The sequence below is a fragment of the Triturus cristatus genome, chromosome 7 (genome assembly GCF_964204655.1).
Source record: "Triturus cristatus chromosome 7, aTriCri1.1, whole genome shotgun sequence".
In the NCBI taxonomy this organism is placed as follows: Eukaryota; Metazoa; Chordata; class Amphibia; order Caudata; family Salamandridae; genus Triturus; species Triturus cristatus.
The window spans coordinates 491,309,779-491,329,623 of record NC_140590.1 but is presented as its reverse complement, the minus strand read 5'-3'; the positions used below and the strand labels follow the sequence as shown (position 1 = coordinate 491,329,623).

The 19,845-nt window shown below is 46.0% G+C and overlaps 1 protein-coding gene across 3 annotated transcripts in view; it reads left to right on the top strand.

Moving 5' to 3' along the window:
- The window catches only part of NDEL1 (nudE neurodevelopment protein 1 like 1), a 399,246-nt gene that overhangs the window by 250,839 nt on the left and 128,562 nt on the right, over positions 1-19,845 (top strand). For all 3 annotated transcript variants that reach the window (XM_085616844.1, XM_085616846.1, XM_085616845.1), the window contains one exon: positions 12,808-12,899. In XM_085616844.1, the coding sequence (XP_085472970.1) occupies positions 12,808-12,899 (92 nt within the window). The remainder of the gene's footprint in view (positions 1-12,807; positions 12,900-19,845) is intronic.

The following is a 19,845-nucleotide window of genomic DNA, read 5'->3' as shown; positions in this document are numbered from 1 at the left end:
CATCAAAACAGCCTTTTTAGTGGCAATAGTTTCTGCCAGGATGGTGAGCAAATTACAGGCTCTGTCATCTGTCTCCTTACCTGGCCATCTTCCCTGATAAGTTGGTGTTTGCTCTCGGGGCTCTTTCTTGCCCAAAGTGGTAACTTCATTCCACGTGGGGCAATCAGTCACCTTGCCCACTTTATAGTCTCCTCTGGACCCCTCTAAAGAAGAAAAGCAACTCCACCGTCTGGACCCAAAAAGAGCGTTGTGGTTCTACCTTGACCGCACAAGAGTTGCAGGTGAACTAACAACTCTTCGTGGTGTTCGTTGTATCAAAGAAAGGTGGTGCGGTGCAGAAAAGGACCATCTCACAATGGGTCATCTATTGCATCAAAATTTGCATCAAAATTTGCTAAGGTATGACCAAAAAGCAGCCTTCCAAAGGCTTAAGGGCTCATTCCACCAGAGCTAAGGCTGTGACCAAGGCATTGCAACGTGGAGTTCGAGTCCACAACATTTGTCAGGCAGCAACGTGGGCATCCCTGCACATGTTTACCATGCACTACTCCCTGGACAGTCAAGTCTGACTGGACGGCCTTTTTGGCCACTCTGTCCTGCAGGCCTTCCTGGTCCAAACTTGTCCGCAGTTCATCCTCCGGGGATGATCTTGCTTGGGTATCTATTCTAAGGCAAGGAATCTGTGGCTAGATGTCTGTCAGATGGACAAGTTACTTACCTTCGGTAACACCTTATCTAGTACATAAATCACCTTCTGGAAGTGTTCATGCATATTTGATACAATTTGTTACAGCTTATTCTCAAGTAGGTTCTTAAGATTGTGTGAAAAGCATCTTTCAGACCAACATAAATATGATCAGAGAAGTCAGTAGGTTGGTCCTTCTGAACTCCGGCATGTATTCTCTGGAATGCTCTGCCTGAAGGACTGAGGCAGCTGAAGCAGCTTTTTGAAGTTCAGAAAAACATAAGACACTCATTTAAAAAAAAATTAATATGCCCTAGTAATTTTTCTAATTCCCTTGGAGTGCATTGGTGCTTTTTAGGCACTATAAACACTTAGTTGAGGATGGTCACTTCCCTTTTGTCCTCATTCATGTCCCATCAGTACCAACTTTCAACTTGAGAGTATCTAAAGGCTCAACTGACTCCACTCCTCTTCAGTGCTCATCTCAGCCCGCTACTGCACCTTATTAAGAGCTTCAGTGTAATATGTCGCTGCTACGTCGAGAAAACACAGGTCATCCTGAAGTTTGAACATCAGCTGACCTAGCTCCTTCAGGACTTATCAATAGCTCAGAGCAGTGGATCAGTTTCAGTAGCTCAGAGTAGTCCACTAGTTTCAGTAGCTCAGAGTAGTCCACTAGTTTCAGTAGGTCAGAGTAATCCACCAGTTTCAGTAGCTCAGAGTAATCCACCAGTTTCAGTAGCCCAGAGCAGTCCACCAGTTTCAGTAGCTCAGAGCAGTCGACCAGTTTCAGTAGCTCAGAGCAGTCGACCAGTTTCAGTAGCTCAGAGCAGTCGACCAGTTTCAGTAGCTCAGAGCAGTCGACCAGTTTCAGTAGCTCAGAGCAGTCGACCAGTTTCAGTAGCTCAGAGCAGTCGACCAGTTTCAGTAGCTCAGAGCAGTCGACCAGTTTCAGTAGCTCAGAGCAGTCGACCAGTTTCAGTAGCTCAGAGCAGTCGACCAGTTTCAGTAGCTCAGAGCAGTCGACCAGTTTCAGTAGCTCAGAGCAGTCGACCAGTTTCAGTAGCTCAGAGCAGTCGACCAGTTTCAGTAGCTCAGAGCAGTCGACCAGTTTCAGTAGCTCAGAGCAGTCGACCAGTTTTTGTTAGAACTCACCTGAAACTGTAGTCCAAAATAGGGATGCTAACCAGAGGAGAATGGATAAATGGCGAGTCTTCAACCATCTGGTCACCGGAAATCTGTCTGCCAGCAACATGTACTGTATTGAATGAAGAAATCTGTGACTAAATATGGGCTCAGCTTATCGCTGAACCAAGTCTCAAGAATTGCTTAGAAACTCTTCAGTGCATTTTCTCTCACAAAAGTTTCCAAAGGAAGCTACTGGCAGATTCACCTTTTTTGTCTCACCTAATCTATGAAAGCTGTTTCTTTGTACTCTGAGGAATTTAAAGAATCTAAAATCTATCAGAAAGGCAACTAGTGCACCTACATTGCTGCATCACATAAGCCCCCAAGTGCTTCATTGGCTCCTTATGGCCAGACCCTGAAATTAATCTCTCCCTCTAGTTTGGCTACCATGCTAATTGCCCGCCTTACAAGAAATCATTCATCGGAGGAACCTCCTTCATAGAGACAGCAAAGCTATGGAATTCCTTTTCATCAGACCTAACAAACATTGAAGACCTCATGGAAATCAGGAAGGCAGTAAACACCAGGCTCTTCTGACACATATATCTTTAGATTGCATCGATCTGAAAGAGACATGTTAGTGATGGATTCCTTACATTAGAATATCCCCAGGAGTCAGACTGGATCCGGAAAGTTTTCGTCAGCAGTACCCCTGCGTGTTGGTAGGCGGCGTCGTTCAGCTACGCGTACGCCGCTGACATCGTAGCCGCCGAGATGTCATCAGAGCTACTTAAATGCGCGCTGACGTCAGTTCTTTCTTTTTCCTCGCAGCAGCGCAGATCCGAGAGAAAGTGGTACCCCTAGTTAAAAGTCTTAACTTGGTTTCTGACAACTTGTTTTGTTGTGTACTTGACTGATGCAATAGAGATGCCCAGGTTTAAGTCCTGTAGGTCCTGCCGTCGAAACATGTCGGTATCGGACCCTCACGACGTGTGTCTCTTCTGCTTTGGGCACGCCCATGACCCCGAGGCTTGCCCCGATTCTCGGGCCATGGCTCCGAAGGCTTTGGGGGAGTGTTCCCGAAAGTTGTTGGAGGTCCGGCAATCTGTTCCACGCCAATCAAGGTCCCGATCCCGTGGGAGGTCAAAGGACCGGTCGCAGAGCCATCAGAATTGCTCGTCGGAATCTGGGACAGGTAAGTCTAGGCGCCATAAAAAGTCGAAGAAGCGACGTCGGTCTTCCTCTACCTCTCACCGGTCGCGGGACGCGGTGAAGGGGGCAGGCGTTAACTCCGCCACGGCTCCGTTGGAGCCTCCATCGTTGCCTGCGGCCTACCCTCCCTTTCTGGGGCTGCACGCGACTTTGGATGAGGTGCCGGGCTCTGTCAGCTTTGCGCCATTTGTTTGCCCTGCCGGGTCCCTCTGGAGCACCTTCGGCCCCGCGGATCCATCGGAAGGGTTTGCCCCTCGTGCTGCAGCCTCTGGCCTCTGCTGCGCCAGCACCATACCCTGTGGCGCCTCCATCCTCGGCCCGGGCCTCTGCTCCAACCTCGGCGCCGGCCCTGGTTCCAGCTTCCGCGCCAGGCGCGGTGTCGCCGCTGATGCCGGACGGCGCTGACCCAGGACTGGTATCTTACCCTCCCATTACATTTCTTGGAGGGGAGTTTACCCCGTTTCCCAGGACACCTCGTCCTTACCGGCCTCTTCAGCAACCGGTAGACGAAGGGGAATACTGGGAGGGGTCTGAGGACCCTCTTGCAGCTCAATGCGAGGATGAGCCTGAGTGGGAAGGCGATGTGGAGGGTCCAGAGGATCTGGATTTCTCTTCACACCCTGGTACTCTGTCCCCTTCTTCCGTGGCCAAGGAGGAGGTTGGGACTTTTTCGGTGGTTTTGCGTCGGGCAGCTGAGGCTCTTAACCTCGAGCTCCCTTCTGTACCCATCAGGACCAATCTTCTGACTGAGGTCCTGCAGCCTCAGTCGTCCTCTGTGGAGCCGTTACTGCCCTTCAATGAAGCGCTTACTGATATCCTGTTGGGCACCTGGATTAAACCTAACACAGGAGTCCCTGTAGACAAGGGTGTGGCGCGCCGCCATCGCCCAGCCCCGGGCGATCTCAGCCTCCTCACAAAACACCTGACGCCTGAGTGTCTGGTTGTCCAGGCTTCTGCCTCGCCGAGTGCGTTCCCTTCTGCTCCTCCGGACAAGGAATCTAGGAAACCGGAGCAATTTGGGAAAAAGATTTTCACATCTGCCAGCCCTGGGTTGCGGGCGGTGAATACTGCTTGCCTGCTAGGCCGCTATTCCCATTCTGTGTGGGACACTGTGGCACAGGTGCTGCCTCAGTGCCCTGTGGAAGCACGGGCGGTACTCTCCCAAGCGATTACCGAATGGAGAGATGCTGCAAAATGTACTATTCGTTGACACGGACGATTCTCTCTGTAGGGCACTGTCCACAACTGTTTTTGCTCCGCGTTATGCTTGGCTCCGAACTACTGGCTTTTCTGGGGATGTCCAGAACACCTTGTTGGACATGCCCTTTGATGGTACACGCCTCTTTGGTGATAAGGCTGATAGCACCTTAGAACGCTTAAGGGACTCTCGGGCTACGGCCCAGTCCTTGGGTCTCGCCACCACACGTACTCCCTCAGTGTCTGCTTTTCGATCCTTTTGAGGTCAAGGTCGGGGCGCCCAGGCGTGTTCTTTTCAGACCCACGTGGCTGCGCAGCCACAGTCTGAGCGCAGCCGCGGACGTGGGACCTGCCGTGGTGGGTCCCGAGGACAGCGGACAGGTGAGTCCACCACCTACCCTGCTGCCGCCTCTAAACTTTCCTAGTCCTGTGTTTCAGGCCCATCTGACGCCAGTGGGTGGCACGATTCGCCATCACCTTCCCCACTGGCACTCCATAACCTCGACAGGTGGGTTCTACAAATAGTCCGCAGGGGCTATTCCCTCCCCTTCAAATCTCCCCCGCCGGCCATGCCACCTCAGTACCACCACAAGTCGGGGGAACACTTGGCACTTCTTCGGCAGGAAGTTACGGCCCTCTTGGCCAAGGGGGCCGTCGAGCGTGTTCAGACACCAGAAGTAGGTCGTGGTTGTTACTCCCACTACTTCTTGGTTCCGAAGAAAGACAAGGGTCTGCGCCCCTATCTTAAACCTCTGGAACGTCAATCGCTTCCTCCGGAAGGAGAAGTTCAAGATGCTCATGCTAGCTCAGGTCTTGTCTGCTCTAGACCCGCAAGACTGGCTGGTAGCGTTGGACTTGCAGGATGCTTTTTTTCTTATCCCCATCCTGCCAGCCCACCGGCGTTACCTACGGTTCACGAGCACTTTCAGTTCACCATGCTCCCTTTCGGCCTTAGCAGCGTCCCTCAGGTGTTCACGAAAGTGCCTACCTACGCGCAGGGGTACTGCTGACGAAAACTTTCCGGATCCAGTCTGATGCCTGGGGATATTCTAAGGTAAGGAATCTATCACTAACTAATGTCTCTTGTTACACACGTAAGTACCAACTAATGTGCAACAGAGCAATATGTATGACATGACCCAGAACCAAACACACCAAAGAACTAGAACCAAATTTTACACCTAAGGATGGGAGGCAAAATCAACTGTTCAGTTCTCTCTCACTCTTCTTTCCTCCACTCCACCCGTAAGCTCAGCTACAAGGTCTCAGTGAAGTAAGCAAGCTGCTGGTCATCATGCATGACCCTCAAAAGCCTCACATAAGCCACATTTAGCACTTGCTCTGTACCAGCGAGACACAACAAAGCTATATAGGTTTAAGGTTTGCATTCCTCTTTGTTTTATTACACTCTCAAGTACAGTAGCATATGACAAGATAGGAGGACTGTTGTGGTCATCGCATATCATACCAAAACACTTTGCACAAAGATGCCCAGTCAAGCAACACCAGTGTAGTAGCCTGCTACCCTTTTGCCTTAGCACTTTGTATAGGGCTTTTACCAACTGACTAGGGACCGAAGTCTTAGACAATACATTGTCCAAAACTGCCAGACTCTTGAACGTCATCCAATGTGCAACTTGTTTTGTAAGTGTGGAAGCTAGTACTGTTCTTTCCTCAATCACACTATTAAGAAATAGTTTAGTACCTGGCTGGATGACAATCAGCGTTCCATGCCTAAGAGTTCACCAGTTTTAGATTTCAATTGTTCCTTATTGATATTAATTGTATCTGTTACCTGTGTAGTTGACCATGCAATACATGATAGTTTTCCTACAGGTCCCAGCTATCAGTTTTCAAGTGTAGGCTTTCCTTTACTTGACTTCCATCAGTAAGTGACGAGAATCCAGGTAACAAGATAGTAGATGTATTGTGTTGGATCTTTCATAGATACACTTCGACGACAGCCTGTGCTGTTAAGCATGTGAAAGTCCCACGGTATCATAGTAAAGCAGTGTGTATAATGGCAATGGGCCATCAGTTTAATATCCTATCTATGTCCTTTTGAAAAAAGGACCAAACGTGAACTATAACCAATGAGGTTCTAGCACCCTCTAGAACACTCCCAGGAGAGACTGAGCCCCTCAGATTTTCACCGCACCTTTTTGTGTGAAAGCAAGTCTCCCTGAGCTCTGCTCATTTTTTTTCTTCAAGATTTGAAAGCTATTTCTACTACTCCATTGTCTGACAAAAAAGGCCTTTTCCGACCCACTCAAGACCTGAGAGAAGAAAAAAAAAGTACATGTGGATGACCCTCATAAGCATAGTCTTTGTTGCTTCTACTCTCAGCACAAGGTAAAGGAGTGTAAAATTTGTTGTACTTTTTCCTCCAAAACCATGAAGGACAGGGAGGAGAGGCTTCTCTTATGGTTTAAAAAGTTAAAAACTCAGAGAACATCTTCTCTGGAAGATAGTGATGCCTCTTCAAAGTCTCACAAAAGATTACGGTCCCATGCTGGGACATCTGAGGAGAGCAGAAAGTTGCTTAAAACATATCAACAGACTAAGGACACTAAGCAAAAAGAGAAACAGAAATTGCATTATTTGCGCCAACTCCGCCTTCTCACAAGGCTAGAGAGTGACCTAATTCCTTCTCAGACCCGCCGCCGACGAGAAATAAATCCTCTGACAGACCTGCTCGACAGCAAGATGGTAGACGATGACTACGGTCTTGTCGTCTAGACCGTCAATGGCAAACGGTACAGCATCCATAGATGCCCCTATCCTGTCGAAGAGGATTTGAGCATCAACGAAGATCTCATCGACGATGCCACCATCGACTATGTCTCTACCGTTGATACCGTTGAGGACTGTCAACAAAGGCTCTGTCTGCGATGGCAAAAGATGGATGGACAGAATGCAGAACAAATCAAAACATTCACCCCCAGTCAAGAGATCTGGATTAAATCCATCGTTCTTTTGCCCACCATGTCACCCCAGTTTAGACCTGGCCATATGCAAATCAGTCTTGACCCTGTGCCTCATGGGATCAAGTCCAGACTGAACTGCCAAGCCAGGCCCTCCCTGTACCGAAAACAAGCATCCTATGACCGGTTTCAGGGTTTCACCCCTCTTCAGCCAGGATAGCTTGATTCCAGTGGCACAGTGAGCCCAGGACCCACGTCTGGGCATACCTGGCGCAATTAGGGGCGAGAAAGCAAAAGACACACAACTGATGGACGGAATGCAGAACAAATCCAACCATTCACCCCCAGTCAAGAGAGCTGGATTAAAGCCATCATTCTATGAAGGACACAATGTCCACAAGAATAAAGCATGACGCCTATGTTGCGCTGACGAAGCAGTCGACGCCACCATCAACGAGAATATTAATCCAAAAAATACCAAAGACCTCTTTGCGGCCTGAGGTTACTTAGCCCAACAAAGTGTCACCTCTACCTCAGTCAACTACTAGACCTAGAGGAGTCAAATGATGATGGCCCCTTCTGAACAGCTCAAAGCCCTTCAAAGCTCCAGATCAAGTACCAGGAAGAAGGTGACTTCGAGGAGGAAGGCCATTACTATCAGGGGTATTATCCTTCTCCTAAGAGTCTTTATGAACAGTTCAGATCCTTTTCCGATCCTCCACCCAGACAGGGCGAAATACAGGTGGCTAGATCTTTGGTTCAGGATCTTCATGCTATGCTCATGGACTATAGGAAACGATTTTTTGACCCTCCTGGAGAACATGTTTCCTCACCTTGATCTGTATCTCCACTAACCCCTCCAATTCTTCAGTCTACCACTCCTAGGACGACGCCGGTTTCTCGCATTGCAGCACCATCGAGGGACGATCCTTTGCCATCTGATGACAGAGAAGAAGGGGAGATTCTTGAGCCTCAGTCTCCACAATATACCCACTCCATCACCACCCTCTCAGCAGCCTGTTGATTCGCCTCCAGAAGACATCGGAGGCTTTCATAACCGAATGAATAGGGCGACAACACAAATTCACCTCCCCATTTCTGTAAAACAGACCGACTGTTTCCTTTATGACTTTAAGTACCAAACAGTCATTTTAGGCTATTCCTATTATAGACTACATCTGGCAAGAGGGCATAAAAATCATGGAAAACCCTGCTACAGGCTGTCCTGCCTCATGTTGATAAAAAGTACACAGCTCCAGAGGTTTCCCCTGCATGCCTGACGGGACACCCTAAGCCGTAATCTGTAATTTCTCAAGCGGTGCAGCAGCGCTCCAAAAACCCATCTGCACCTATATCTGTGCCGTCAGACAAAGAATGATGCTTAGATAACATAGGCAAAAGGTTTTTCACAACTCCCTGACTATATTCGGCCAATATGATTGACAAATGTGGTCGGATATTGGTACCCTCATTGACCTAATACCTGAAGATAGAAGATCTGAGGCCAAGAAAATACTGCAGGAACATGAGCACACTTCCTCAGAGAGGTAATAGACTGCACCATTGACATCGCCTCCTCTGGCTTCTGTCAACTAGTGGCTGCAGCAGTTTTAAGTCCTCAAGAATGGCTTTAGGAAACCTAATTTTGACCTGTAGTTCAGTATAATATCCGTTATATGGCCTATGATGGAATACACTTTTTAGCAAACATACCGATGATGCTCTGTAAGCCATCAAGACAAATACTGACCTAGCCAAGTCCGTCAACACCCTCCAGTACAGGAAGTTGCCCTTTTGGGGGGTGCGTGGCCAAGGCTTCTCAACATACAGTAGAGGATATCAGCACTCCCAACCCCAATTCAGACCGGTTTATCAACAACAGCTGGATATGCAAAGCAAGATCGCCACAGAAAGCCACCACACCAGAGCCGGGATACATGCCGCAAACAGTGACCTCAACAAGGTACCAGCTACACCTGCTTAGTCCCACCCCGTAGGTCCGAACCTCTCCAACTACCTCGATCAATGAAAAAACATCACCTCAGACAAATGGGTATTAGCCTAGTTACCTATGGCCATACCCTGTAGTTTTCAGAAAGACCACCAAACACTCCGCCAAGGAGAGCGCATCTACCTCGTCTTCACTCATTGAAAAAGAAGGGAGCAATAGAGAAGGTTCTGGTTGCTCAAAAGGAAATGGATTCTACTCTGTTTGTCCTCCCATGCAAGTAAATAGTGGAATGGAACCCCCTTCTGAAACTCCGGAAGCTAAACAAATTCCTCCGCAGCCAACTTTTTGAATGATTAATCTCTGACATTCTCCACCTCCTAAACAGTGGGGACTTAATGAGGTCTCTAGACCTGGAAGATGCATATTTCTATATCCCCATTCATCTCACACAGCAAATATCTCCGCTTCACTGTATCTGGTACACATTACCAATTCAGGGTCCTCCCATGCGGCCTCAGGTCAGGCCCTCGCATACTCACTAAGTGTTTGGCCCCAGTAGCAACCGCTCTCAGGTAATCGGGTATTCCCCTAGCCAAACGACTGGCTGCTAAAAACTTAAAGGCAGCTCTGAAAGCCTGCATGTCACTGTTTCCCAAGCTGGGTCTTTCTGTAAATCGACGTAAATCCTCAACTACTCCCAGTCAAATAATGCAGTTGCTAGGAGCCGACCTGGATACAATTCAGACCAAAGTCTTCCTCTCCTAGGACCGACAAACGAGATTTAGCAGACTTGGTTCACAAAATCTCAAGAAAAAAGTATGTTTCAGTGAGGCTGTTTAAGTCGCTACTGGGCATGATTTCTTCCACAAACAAGACGAGACAATTGTGGGAAGAACTGCAGCTACAGTGGATTCAATCTGAACAGTCCTTTGACAATTTGATAACCATAACCCTAAGGATGATAAACTCGATCTCTCATCTCTCTCAAGGCCTCACATTTCTGCCATTAATACCCAACTTTATCATCACAGATGCTTCACTAGAAGGCTGGGGCTGCCACCTGCAGGACCTACAGATCCAAGGAAAGTGGTCAGCATGTCAGAACTTGATGCACATTAACAGCCTGGAGCTGAAAGCCATCTTTCTTACCCTGCAGGCTTGTCTCCCGCTGGTCCATACAGACAATACGACCAGCATGTATTATAGCAACAGACACAGGGGTAGAAAATCTCTAACACTGTTTCACGAAGCCCAAGAGCTTTGGAGTTGACTCATGTCCCACAAGATATGAAGACCGAGCCCATGGCTGGAGTGCACAACCCCTTAGTGAACACTCAGCAGAGCCTAATACAGTTGCCATGAATGGGAGCCGGATCAACTGCAGCTGGGCAAAATATGCTCACTATTGGTTCTATGCCAGTCGATGTCCCCTCCCAGGGTCATGGGGTAATACTCTTTCGATGCTATGGTCCAGGAGTTATGCATATGCTTTTCCCCAGTCCTAGCTAATTACGAAGGTTTGCAGCAAAATGAAAATTGACCTCTGTTGTATCATCTTCATCGCTCCCAAGTGGCCCAGACAGCACTGGTTTGCGGAGCTCCTCCTTCCGCCAGAGACCAGTCCCATCCACGTACCAATAACGCAAACGCTCTTGACAATGAGCCAGGTCTAGATATTGCACCAGGAGCCAGCTTCTCTCCACGTACAAATATGGCTCCTGAGTTCTGTGAGGTTCAAGACTTAAACATCAATCAAGAATGTAGACGTCTATTATCCAAAGCACGAGCTGAAGACACAAATAAAACATACAAGTTAAAATAGAAAACATTCTGTTTATAGTTTCACCAAAGTAATGTACACCAGTTAGAGGCATCCCCTGAACAGATCCTGCTGTCTCTCCTCTTACTGGCCAAATCTTGCAGCAATTTCATGATACAGACAATCATCAAGATCTCTCCCTCTCTCTCTCTCTGATCTAGAAGAGTGATAAAACAATTTATGAAGGGTCTGTTCAAGGCGTTCCTATCAGTGCGAGCTCCTCCCTCAGAATGGCACCTCAATATGGTACTCTCGCAGCTCATGAAACAGCCTTTCGAACGCATTCACAAAGCTGAGTTAAAATGTCTCACTTGGAAGGTTGCTCTATTACTTGCTCTCACCTCCACAAGAAGAGTCGGTGAAATACAGGCTTTTACAAAGCAAGAGCCTTTTCTGCATTTTACTGAAGAGTTTATGCTTCTCAAAACAAACCCAAATTTCATTCCCAACATTCTTTCTCAATTTCATCTCAATGAACAAATTATTCCAAGGACATTTGTCCCTAATCCGGCTTCACCGGCCGAAAGATTAAATTGGACGTTAAATGATGTCTTAAGTTCTGTCTCCACCGAACAAAGAACATTTGCAAAACAGATAAACTACTAGTGTCTTATGGGCAATCTAGTCAAGGGACCTGCAGTCATAAGTCACAATAGTAAGCTGGATTTCAGCAGCAATTCAGTTTTGCCACTCCAGAGTTGGCAAACTGCTAGCAACAAAAGCTAAAGTGCATTCAACGATTGCTGTGTCCACTTCGGCTGCTCAGTTTGCAGGTGTTCCACTTGAGAAGATATGTTGTGCTGCGACGTGGAAGAGCACCCATACATTCACGCAGCACTACTGCCGGGAATCAGAACAACGCAGCCGTAGGCCAGGCAGTGTTACGCCATCTGTTTCAGTAAGGTGAGCCTCTTTAGATAGAGGTGTTTATTCATATTTAAATTCAAATACATCTCATACTGTTGTGTATTGCCTATTACATTTTCCTTTACGGTTACTTATCGATCTGTTATAGATATGAATGGTTACAAGCTCTGATGTGGATATATTTTATATATTTATAGACCGTTTTATTGAGATAGAGAATATATATATGTGTTACCCACCATCCTCTTAGGGTACTTAAATTACTTAAATTACCTATAATGCTGCCTGCCTGCTACTCTGAAAGATCCAATACTGGATAAGAAAACAAGTTACTTACCTTGAACTGTAGTTATCCAGTATTGGTATCTGTCATAGTCACATGTGACCCACCCTCCTCCCCTGAGAGGCTCCCCTTATACCTAAGGTTGTTATTACTACTTGTGCTTGAATTCCTGAGGGACTCAGCCTTTGTTGGCGAGTGTTATAGAGGGTGCTGTTGCCTAATTGGTTATAGTAAAAGATTGGCTCTTTTTTTATTTTTATTTTAAAAAAAGGACCTCCTGTATTAAACTGATGGCCATTTGCCATTATAGCATATGATAGTTATACATACTGCGTTACTGTGGGACTTCCACTTCGACGACTGGGAATGATTTCAGCATGTGAATCTATGAAAGATACCAATACTGGAGAACAGCAGTTAGAGGTTAGTAACTTATTTTCTAGAGATTTATGGTTTTGCAGATGACGTGTTTGAATATTTGTTTTAGCACTGTATGAATTTCTGCTTTGCTTCCGCCATTGTGACTCCTTTTGTCAATAATGCATTTGCCATGCGTACACACACTGGTGCATTGTGTGATAAGGACTACTTAGAAAAAGAACTCCATCTAATTGATGTACCATAATATGCAAGCGTTTTGGGTTTTCTGATTCTTGCTTTTTTCTTGTACAGTATTAGACACTCATTGTAAAGTTATCTGTGAAATTTTGTCTTAAGTAACAAAAGCCATTTTATCACTAGGTATACCCAATGGGTTTGGTACTTCCCCGCTAACACCTTCTGCCAGAATATCTGCACTCAATATTGTAGGTGATCTGCTACGCAAAGTAGGGGTAGGTACCTTGTTGCTTTCTTTTTTTTATGATTACTGTTTGAGAATTTGGATATTTATACTATTCTGTTCAGTCAATGCAGTGTCAAAATACCAAAGATTAACACTGAAGTTCTTATCGGCTACTATGCCTCCATGATATGTATCTTTGCTGCAGGTTTTTAACTGCTCTAAAGTTGTAAAGGTTTTAAGAGTTATGCTGTGTATGTACATGATTGTCAGTGCAGTGCACTTGATGAACTAATTGTAAATATTTGTGAAGTCTGCTTTGGATTGCTGTTAGGCACCATGAGCTAAGGCTCTGACATCAGGGATGTCAAGGCTCGATAATGCTATTTGGGGAATACATCAGTGTGTATTGCTCATGGTTCCATCTTTGGCTCCATATCCTAAGTTTCTATAAATGATTGTGGTGGAGCTCATAAAACTAATGGTTGATTTCCTTCAGTGGAAAATGGTGGCACAAGCTGTAGTGTTCACTGTGAGTCAAAACACTTAAATACTGGCCCGGGTCAAAACACTTAAATACTGGCCCGGGTGGATGAAGAAGAGTGGTTGCAGGATTTGCAAGAAGCAAGTGATATGGATTCTTCATGTGCTACTTTAGGGAATGATTACTATGCCCCAGAAGTAACTCTTGAGAAAATCTTCCTCTACCTTGGTGATGAAGCCACAATGTGTGTGCCAGAGGTTGCTGCTCTTGAGATAGTGGCAAAGACTTTGCACCCTTAAGGTCGCAAAGAGTGAATACTCATTCAGAGTCCCTTTCAAGAATCCTAATGCAGAAATATAGGAAACACTGTATCTGGACCAGAATTTCCATGACTTTACTGTAGAAGTGTTGCTCAGTAGAAGGAGGCCCCTTTTACCTTACACATTATCCGGTAGCAGACACACTGTTGCTTTAGGGAAACATGAAAGATTTTCAGATTTTCTCTCCCATTTGAGTCTGAGAGTAGGATAACTATCACAAAGAATGTTTTCATTTCACTGTTTTCAAGCTAGAGGATTACTATCAGTAATTTAGCCAGATTTGATACTACTTGTGCCACTTGCTAAAAGAGCTGGTGGATCATTTGCTTACAGAAGCTTTGATGTTATTAGTAGCTTATGGTACGGATTCATCCAAAAATATCACACAGGCTGGACTTCACCTTTAATCTTATTCTGTTACAAAGACACTTCCTACTTCTTCATCCATGAGACATCACATTACCCCAGGCTTTTAATCTGGATCTTCATTCCATGATTTCAGGAATGCGTCTAGATAGTGATAGTTATTGGAGGACCTGGTCACGCATGCTATGGAAAACGACCCTGGTCTTTTCAAGTCCGACAGTTCACTGTGCCCAGCAATATAGACTCATGATTCTCAACCAGCAGAAAAATAAGTTGGTAGGGGATCAGACACTCATGAGGCATCCCAGCTTTTCAAATCATTCTTTGCACTGCCAAAGTCTTAACTGTTGTCTTCTGCTTCATCTCAATAATTGCGTAGAAGTGCACTGTATTTAGTTTTGAGTTTAATCTTTGGCTCGGTACACATGTTGATCTGCCTCCCTACAGGATTAATTAGGCAGCAGTTGTGTATGCAGAAAAATGAGCAGCAAAGACCAAACAGAGGGCAGAAAAACGAGCAGGAAAGGCAAAACAGAGGGCAGTAAAAACTAGCAGAAAAAGGCACAACAGAGGGCAGAAAAATGAGCAAGAAAGGCAAAACGGAACAAGAAACTAGCAGAGGAGATTTAAACGGAGGACAGCAGGTTGACAGGCAGCAGAGGGTGGCGGACTGTCGTTTGGGAAACTGCTCCCTCGAATGGATTCTATCGTAACAATCAATCAAAGCTTTATTTCGATAAAAAATTATATCATAAAAGCATACAAACAAACATAAATAATACAAATTTGTCATGGGGAATAAAGTAACTAAAATTAAGACGAATAAAATCTGGTCCGGAGAAAAAGAATATCGTTACAAAGGGAGCAATAGTAGAATAAAAGATACATTGCTACACCAAACGTTTCTCCCCCCCCCCCCCCCGCAGAAACGCATGAGAATCTAAAGGACAACCAAGAATAAATAGATTTAAAAATGGACAGTCACAATCTATATAAAAAACATTAAATTTCACTAAGTAACAATTATTTCCCCAAAGAAGATAAGTTAAGAGATGTATCATATCAAAGAACGCAGAGACCTAAATCTAATAACCCATGACCAGCCAAGAAATTTGGCCACACCACATACCAGCAGTGCACTAGTGTCTGAGTGTAAAATTCTAAGTGCTACATGATAGTTCGCAGTGCCCAGCTGCCTGCAGACGGGACTCAGCCATCTTGCTCGAGGATTTTTATAAGCTGGGCACTCAAACAAAAGGTGCGCTACAGGTTCAACCTCCCCATTTCAACATGGACAATTTGCAATAGTTTGATGGGGGGGTTTCCATTTACTAGTACACTCACGAGTAGGGAGTGTGCCGAACCTAAACTGGGTATAAAGTGTCCTTTCTCTAGGTTTCTGTATAAAATCAAGATGGCACGCCAACCTTACCACCTGTTTGTGTAGATGGGAATCCCCAGTCAATCTACCTAGGTTGGGAGTGCTATTCTCCTCGTTATCTATCCAGGTCCAATAGGCCTTCCTGAGATCAGCCCCGCTCAAGTGTTTTCCAGACTCCCAAACTTCTCTTAAGCCCATTGAAAGAAAAGACTTATTGACATTGCTCAACCAACCAATCCTATGTGAACCCGTCGCGCTCATCACTTCTCTAAGGCCATCACGTATTTGGATAGCTCGGGGGTGTGCCATAGGCGGGTCCAAAAAAGCAAGGGGCGTAATTTAGCAAGATCCCTAAATGATCGCCTGCCCATGTAGCTTATCAGGTGCTTAAGAGGAGTGCCCCTTGGGAGCGAGACCAAGTCCCTAAGGAATTTGCTTTCAGATCTTGAATTTCATCGACATTATCAAAACCCCAGAGTTCGGCAACATAAAGTGCCGAGATGACTGCTTTAGCAGCATAAATCACAAGGGCGGGAGCAATGGGCGTGCTCTGCGAAGAGCGATGTTCCTTCCCAATTGCTCCCGTAACCCGCTTGTGATTCAAGAGCATTTTATCAATATGGGGTCTCCAACTTAGTCTGTCTGAAATTCTGATTCCGAGATAATCCAAAGTATTAACAAGCTCCAAGGGGACTCCATCCAAAGTAGGAGTTATTTTAAGGGATCTGCAGGGATTAAACGAGAGAGAATTTGGTCTTCAAGGTGTTTATAGTAAAGCCTCTCAATCTGCAGAAAAGATCGAACCTATCCAAAAGTTTTTGCAACCCTGCCAGGGTTTTAGAAATTAGCAGGGTGTCGTTGGCAAAAGGTAGGGCAGGAACTTTATCACCCACCAGGGTCGGGCATCAGCTGGAGTTTCCTGGAGGAAACTTACCACCCCATTCACATATAAAGAGGATAGGGTGGGAGCCATAACACAGCCCTGGCGGACTCCCCTATTAACAGGGATTTTATCCGTTTTCTGTTGCTGAGAGCCCCACCTCACCTGAGCATAGTTGCCCTCATGAAGACGAATCAAAAGGTCTAGGATAGGCAACGGAACTCCCATTTCCTTCAAGAACAACCACAAGCGGTCACGAGGGACTAGATCAAATGCAGTCTTTAAATCTATGAATGCCAAATAAAGACTGCCCTTGCCAATCGAGACCACCTTCCAATACAAAAGAAGGAGCCTAAAGACCTGATCAATGGTACCCGTGTTTGCTCTAAAACCCGCCTGGTAATCTGTCAGGATGTTATCATTGGCCCATGTCAAGATTCTCTCTAGCAAGACCCTGCCAACTACCTTCTGACCAGCATCAATGAGGCTGATGGGTCGGTAGTTGGCAGGGTCTTCCCCAAGTCCCTTTTTAAATATTGGGATCACCTCCGCCCCTTTCCATGATTCTGGGACGGGGGATCCTTTAAGGAGAGCATTAAGCAGGGTGGTGAAATACCTGGCCCAATTTTGGGGATCGGCTCGGAACAAATCACCAGGGAGGCAGTCTGGTCCGGAAGCCTTGGCTGGGACTATTTTATTAATAGCAGCCAAAACTTCAGGTTCCCCAAATGGATCATATGTCTCTAAAACGAAAGATGACAAAGAAGAGCCAGGAAAGTCACCTAGGCTATGAGCAACATCCCCAGAGTAGAGTTTTTTAAAGTGATCGAACCACTCCTGAAACTTTGGGGGGCTTGTTTGAGTTACTAAAAGAGGGTGGTACCAAGAAAAAAGAGCCTATCAACTCTACTGTATCTAGGTCAGGGGTCTCCAACCGGTCGATCGCGAGCTACCGGTAGCTCGCCGAGGCCCCGTGAGTAGCTCGCGATGTCATTTACATTTTTTAGCCCTTCATAGTCTTTATAATTTTTGGGGCCTTTTTTTAAGAGCCGTTGCCCGCCTTCACCTTAACCAGGTGCTCTGATAGGCCTAAGAGCTTTGCCGGGGCGGGGTGAGCTGAAGAGGATGACGTTATTTGTATCATCGTAGCGTAGCCCATCTGCTCCCCCTACCTTCAAGAGCCTGGCACCGCGCTTTTCATCATGCGCAACGTGTGCACTACTGGAATGAAGCTGCTCCCACTCCCTTCAGGAGCCCTGCACAGCGCTTACATCCTGCGCGACGTGCGCACTGCAAGTGTGGAGCAGCAGGGCCGAAAAGCTTGTTGCCGTGCAAGTGGCGTGGCACAGGCAGTATTGAACTGCTACTGCCGTATCAGTGCCCGCGCCACTTGCCTTTTCCAGTCAGACTCCGGGTCTTTCTCTAGGTAAGTCCTGACCTGATCTAGTTGCTGTGCTCTGGCCACTGATTTAATTGTTAGCCCCTGCCCTAGCCTTAGTCTTTCTAAGCCCCTGGCGCCAAAAATATTCTTGCCCAGAGCCACAGTCAATAAAGTGGAGAGGGCATGCCGTGGAGAGGGTGAGGAGGGGTAGAAGAGATCAATAATGCACTCGTAATTTATGTATAGGAAAATAAATATCGTCACAGTTATGGTACTGAACGTTATGTAGTAGTGATGTAGAACCACCACAAAATCGTGGTGATTGTGTGGTGGTTCCATATCACTACTTGCATGTAAAAAAATATTTTGAGTTTGGAACTCTGCTCCCCCACATCTGTAAACTATTCCAAAGACGTTTTTTCATTTACTTCAGAAGGTGCGCCGATCCCTTTGTCACTGGACTTTCTAAAGGGCATGGGTTTGGTAACTTCTCATCTACCTTGAACATGGGTGTCCACAACCTGCTCCTCAAACCCTGGATCCATGGCACATCAGGACAGTGATTGAATTTGTATTTTGGTTCATGGTATGTTTCACCTGTTGCTATTCCTAACACCCAGCATACTGGACCTCATGAACTCATACTAGATGCCCCTTGCCTAAAAAATATGTATGACGTCCCACTGATATCCTCTCAGTCCCTTCTTAAGAGTTAGCTTTTATGCCTGTTGGCATCTGGTGTCCTTAAAAAAAAAAAAAATCAGTCACATATGCTCTGCTGTTAAAGAACATGCTAATTTATTCACAATACGAATATCTATCGTATTTCCGCTGTGCAGTGTCAAGTCTGTTGAATGCTCTGCTGCTTTGGAACAACTGTTTTCGGCAAATGCCTTCTTATGTTTCCTACCTTCACAAAGGAGTCAGTTAAAAAAATGTTTTTACTTCTTAATGCAAAGAATTCATATTAAGCTAAGTCAAAGGCTCCCGGTGGGGTGGTATTCTGCTGTTACCATCTGCTTGTGACAACAGGTGTTACAGTTGATCGGCTATCCTTCTATGTTTATGATCAGCCTGGTTGTCATCCAGACATCCTTTCATTTTCAATTTCTGGTCTGATTATCATTGTAATCTACATCTATATATATGTATTGAGCAATGAGGAGGCAGACATGCCACTCTGCACACAAGGTGCTCGCTTCTGAAACAGGCAGACATGATGGCTTAACATTTTAAGTGCAGCAGAGAGCGGGAGCTCTGTATGTGAGGTGAAGGGACAGATAAACATGAGGATAAGTTGGGTGTAGGGAACACACTGATAAAGCGAATGTGGGGCACAGGGGGGGGGGGTCACTCCAGAAGCTGCACTTTTGAGTGGCTGGCACACATGAAGATGTGCATGTGAGGTGCAGGGAACACATTTACATGACAGTGAATGTGAGGTGTAGGTACAGAGGCTGTACATGAGCAAAGCGGGGAGGCATACATGAGGCTGTGCATTTGAAGTACAAGGATAAGCTGGCATGATGCTTTGCATGTGAAGAGCAGGGAGCAAATAGATGACTGCATGTAAAATATGGGGAACAAACTTATGACATTGCATGTGAGATGCAGGGCGCAGGCACTCACAAGGCTGTGTATGTGATGTACATGGAAAACCCTGTTTTTCCTGCTGTTCAATAAGTGCTGTGCTCCAAGGTATTGTTTTTGAGAGCACATTAAACTCAATATGGGAATATTGAGACACCTTCAGTACCAGCCTCCATCTTCCTATTGCCAGGGATCAGAACCCCATATTCAGCTGCCCAGTCTAGTCAGGACGCAGCTTCTGTTCCATTTATAACAGCATTCAGGTGTTTTCCTTTCCCTTCCAACACGCTCTGCTTTGTTTGTAGCTCAACTAGAGAGTGCCCTTCAGAGACAGTATCATCATGGCATGTACCGCTTGAATGTGAGTGTGACTTGTGATGTTTTAGTAATCGAAGATGGGATGAGTACTATGGAATCATTGAAATAAAGCAGACTTTAAGTCAAATTTGAAACATGAGAATATATTATAGGGAACTTTAAGTATTTTGTTCAAACCACAGTATGGGCTCCAAAGAAATTAGATTTAAAGTCAATGAAACTGGGTGTGGGGGGCGTACCTCGAAAAAATGTGCGTGATGCTTCGCCTTTAGTAGCTC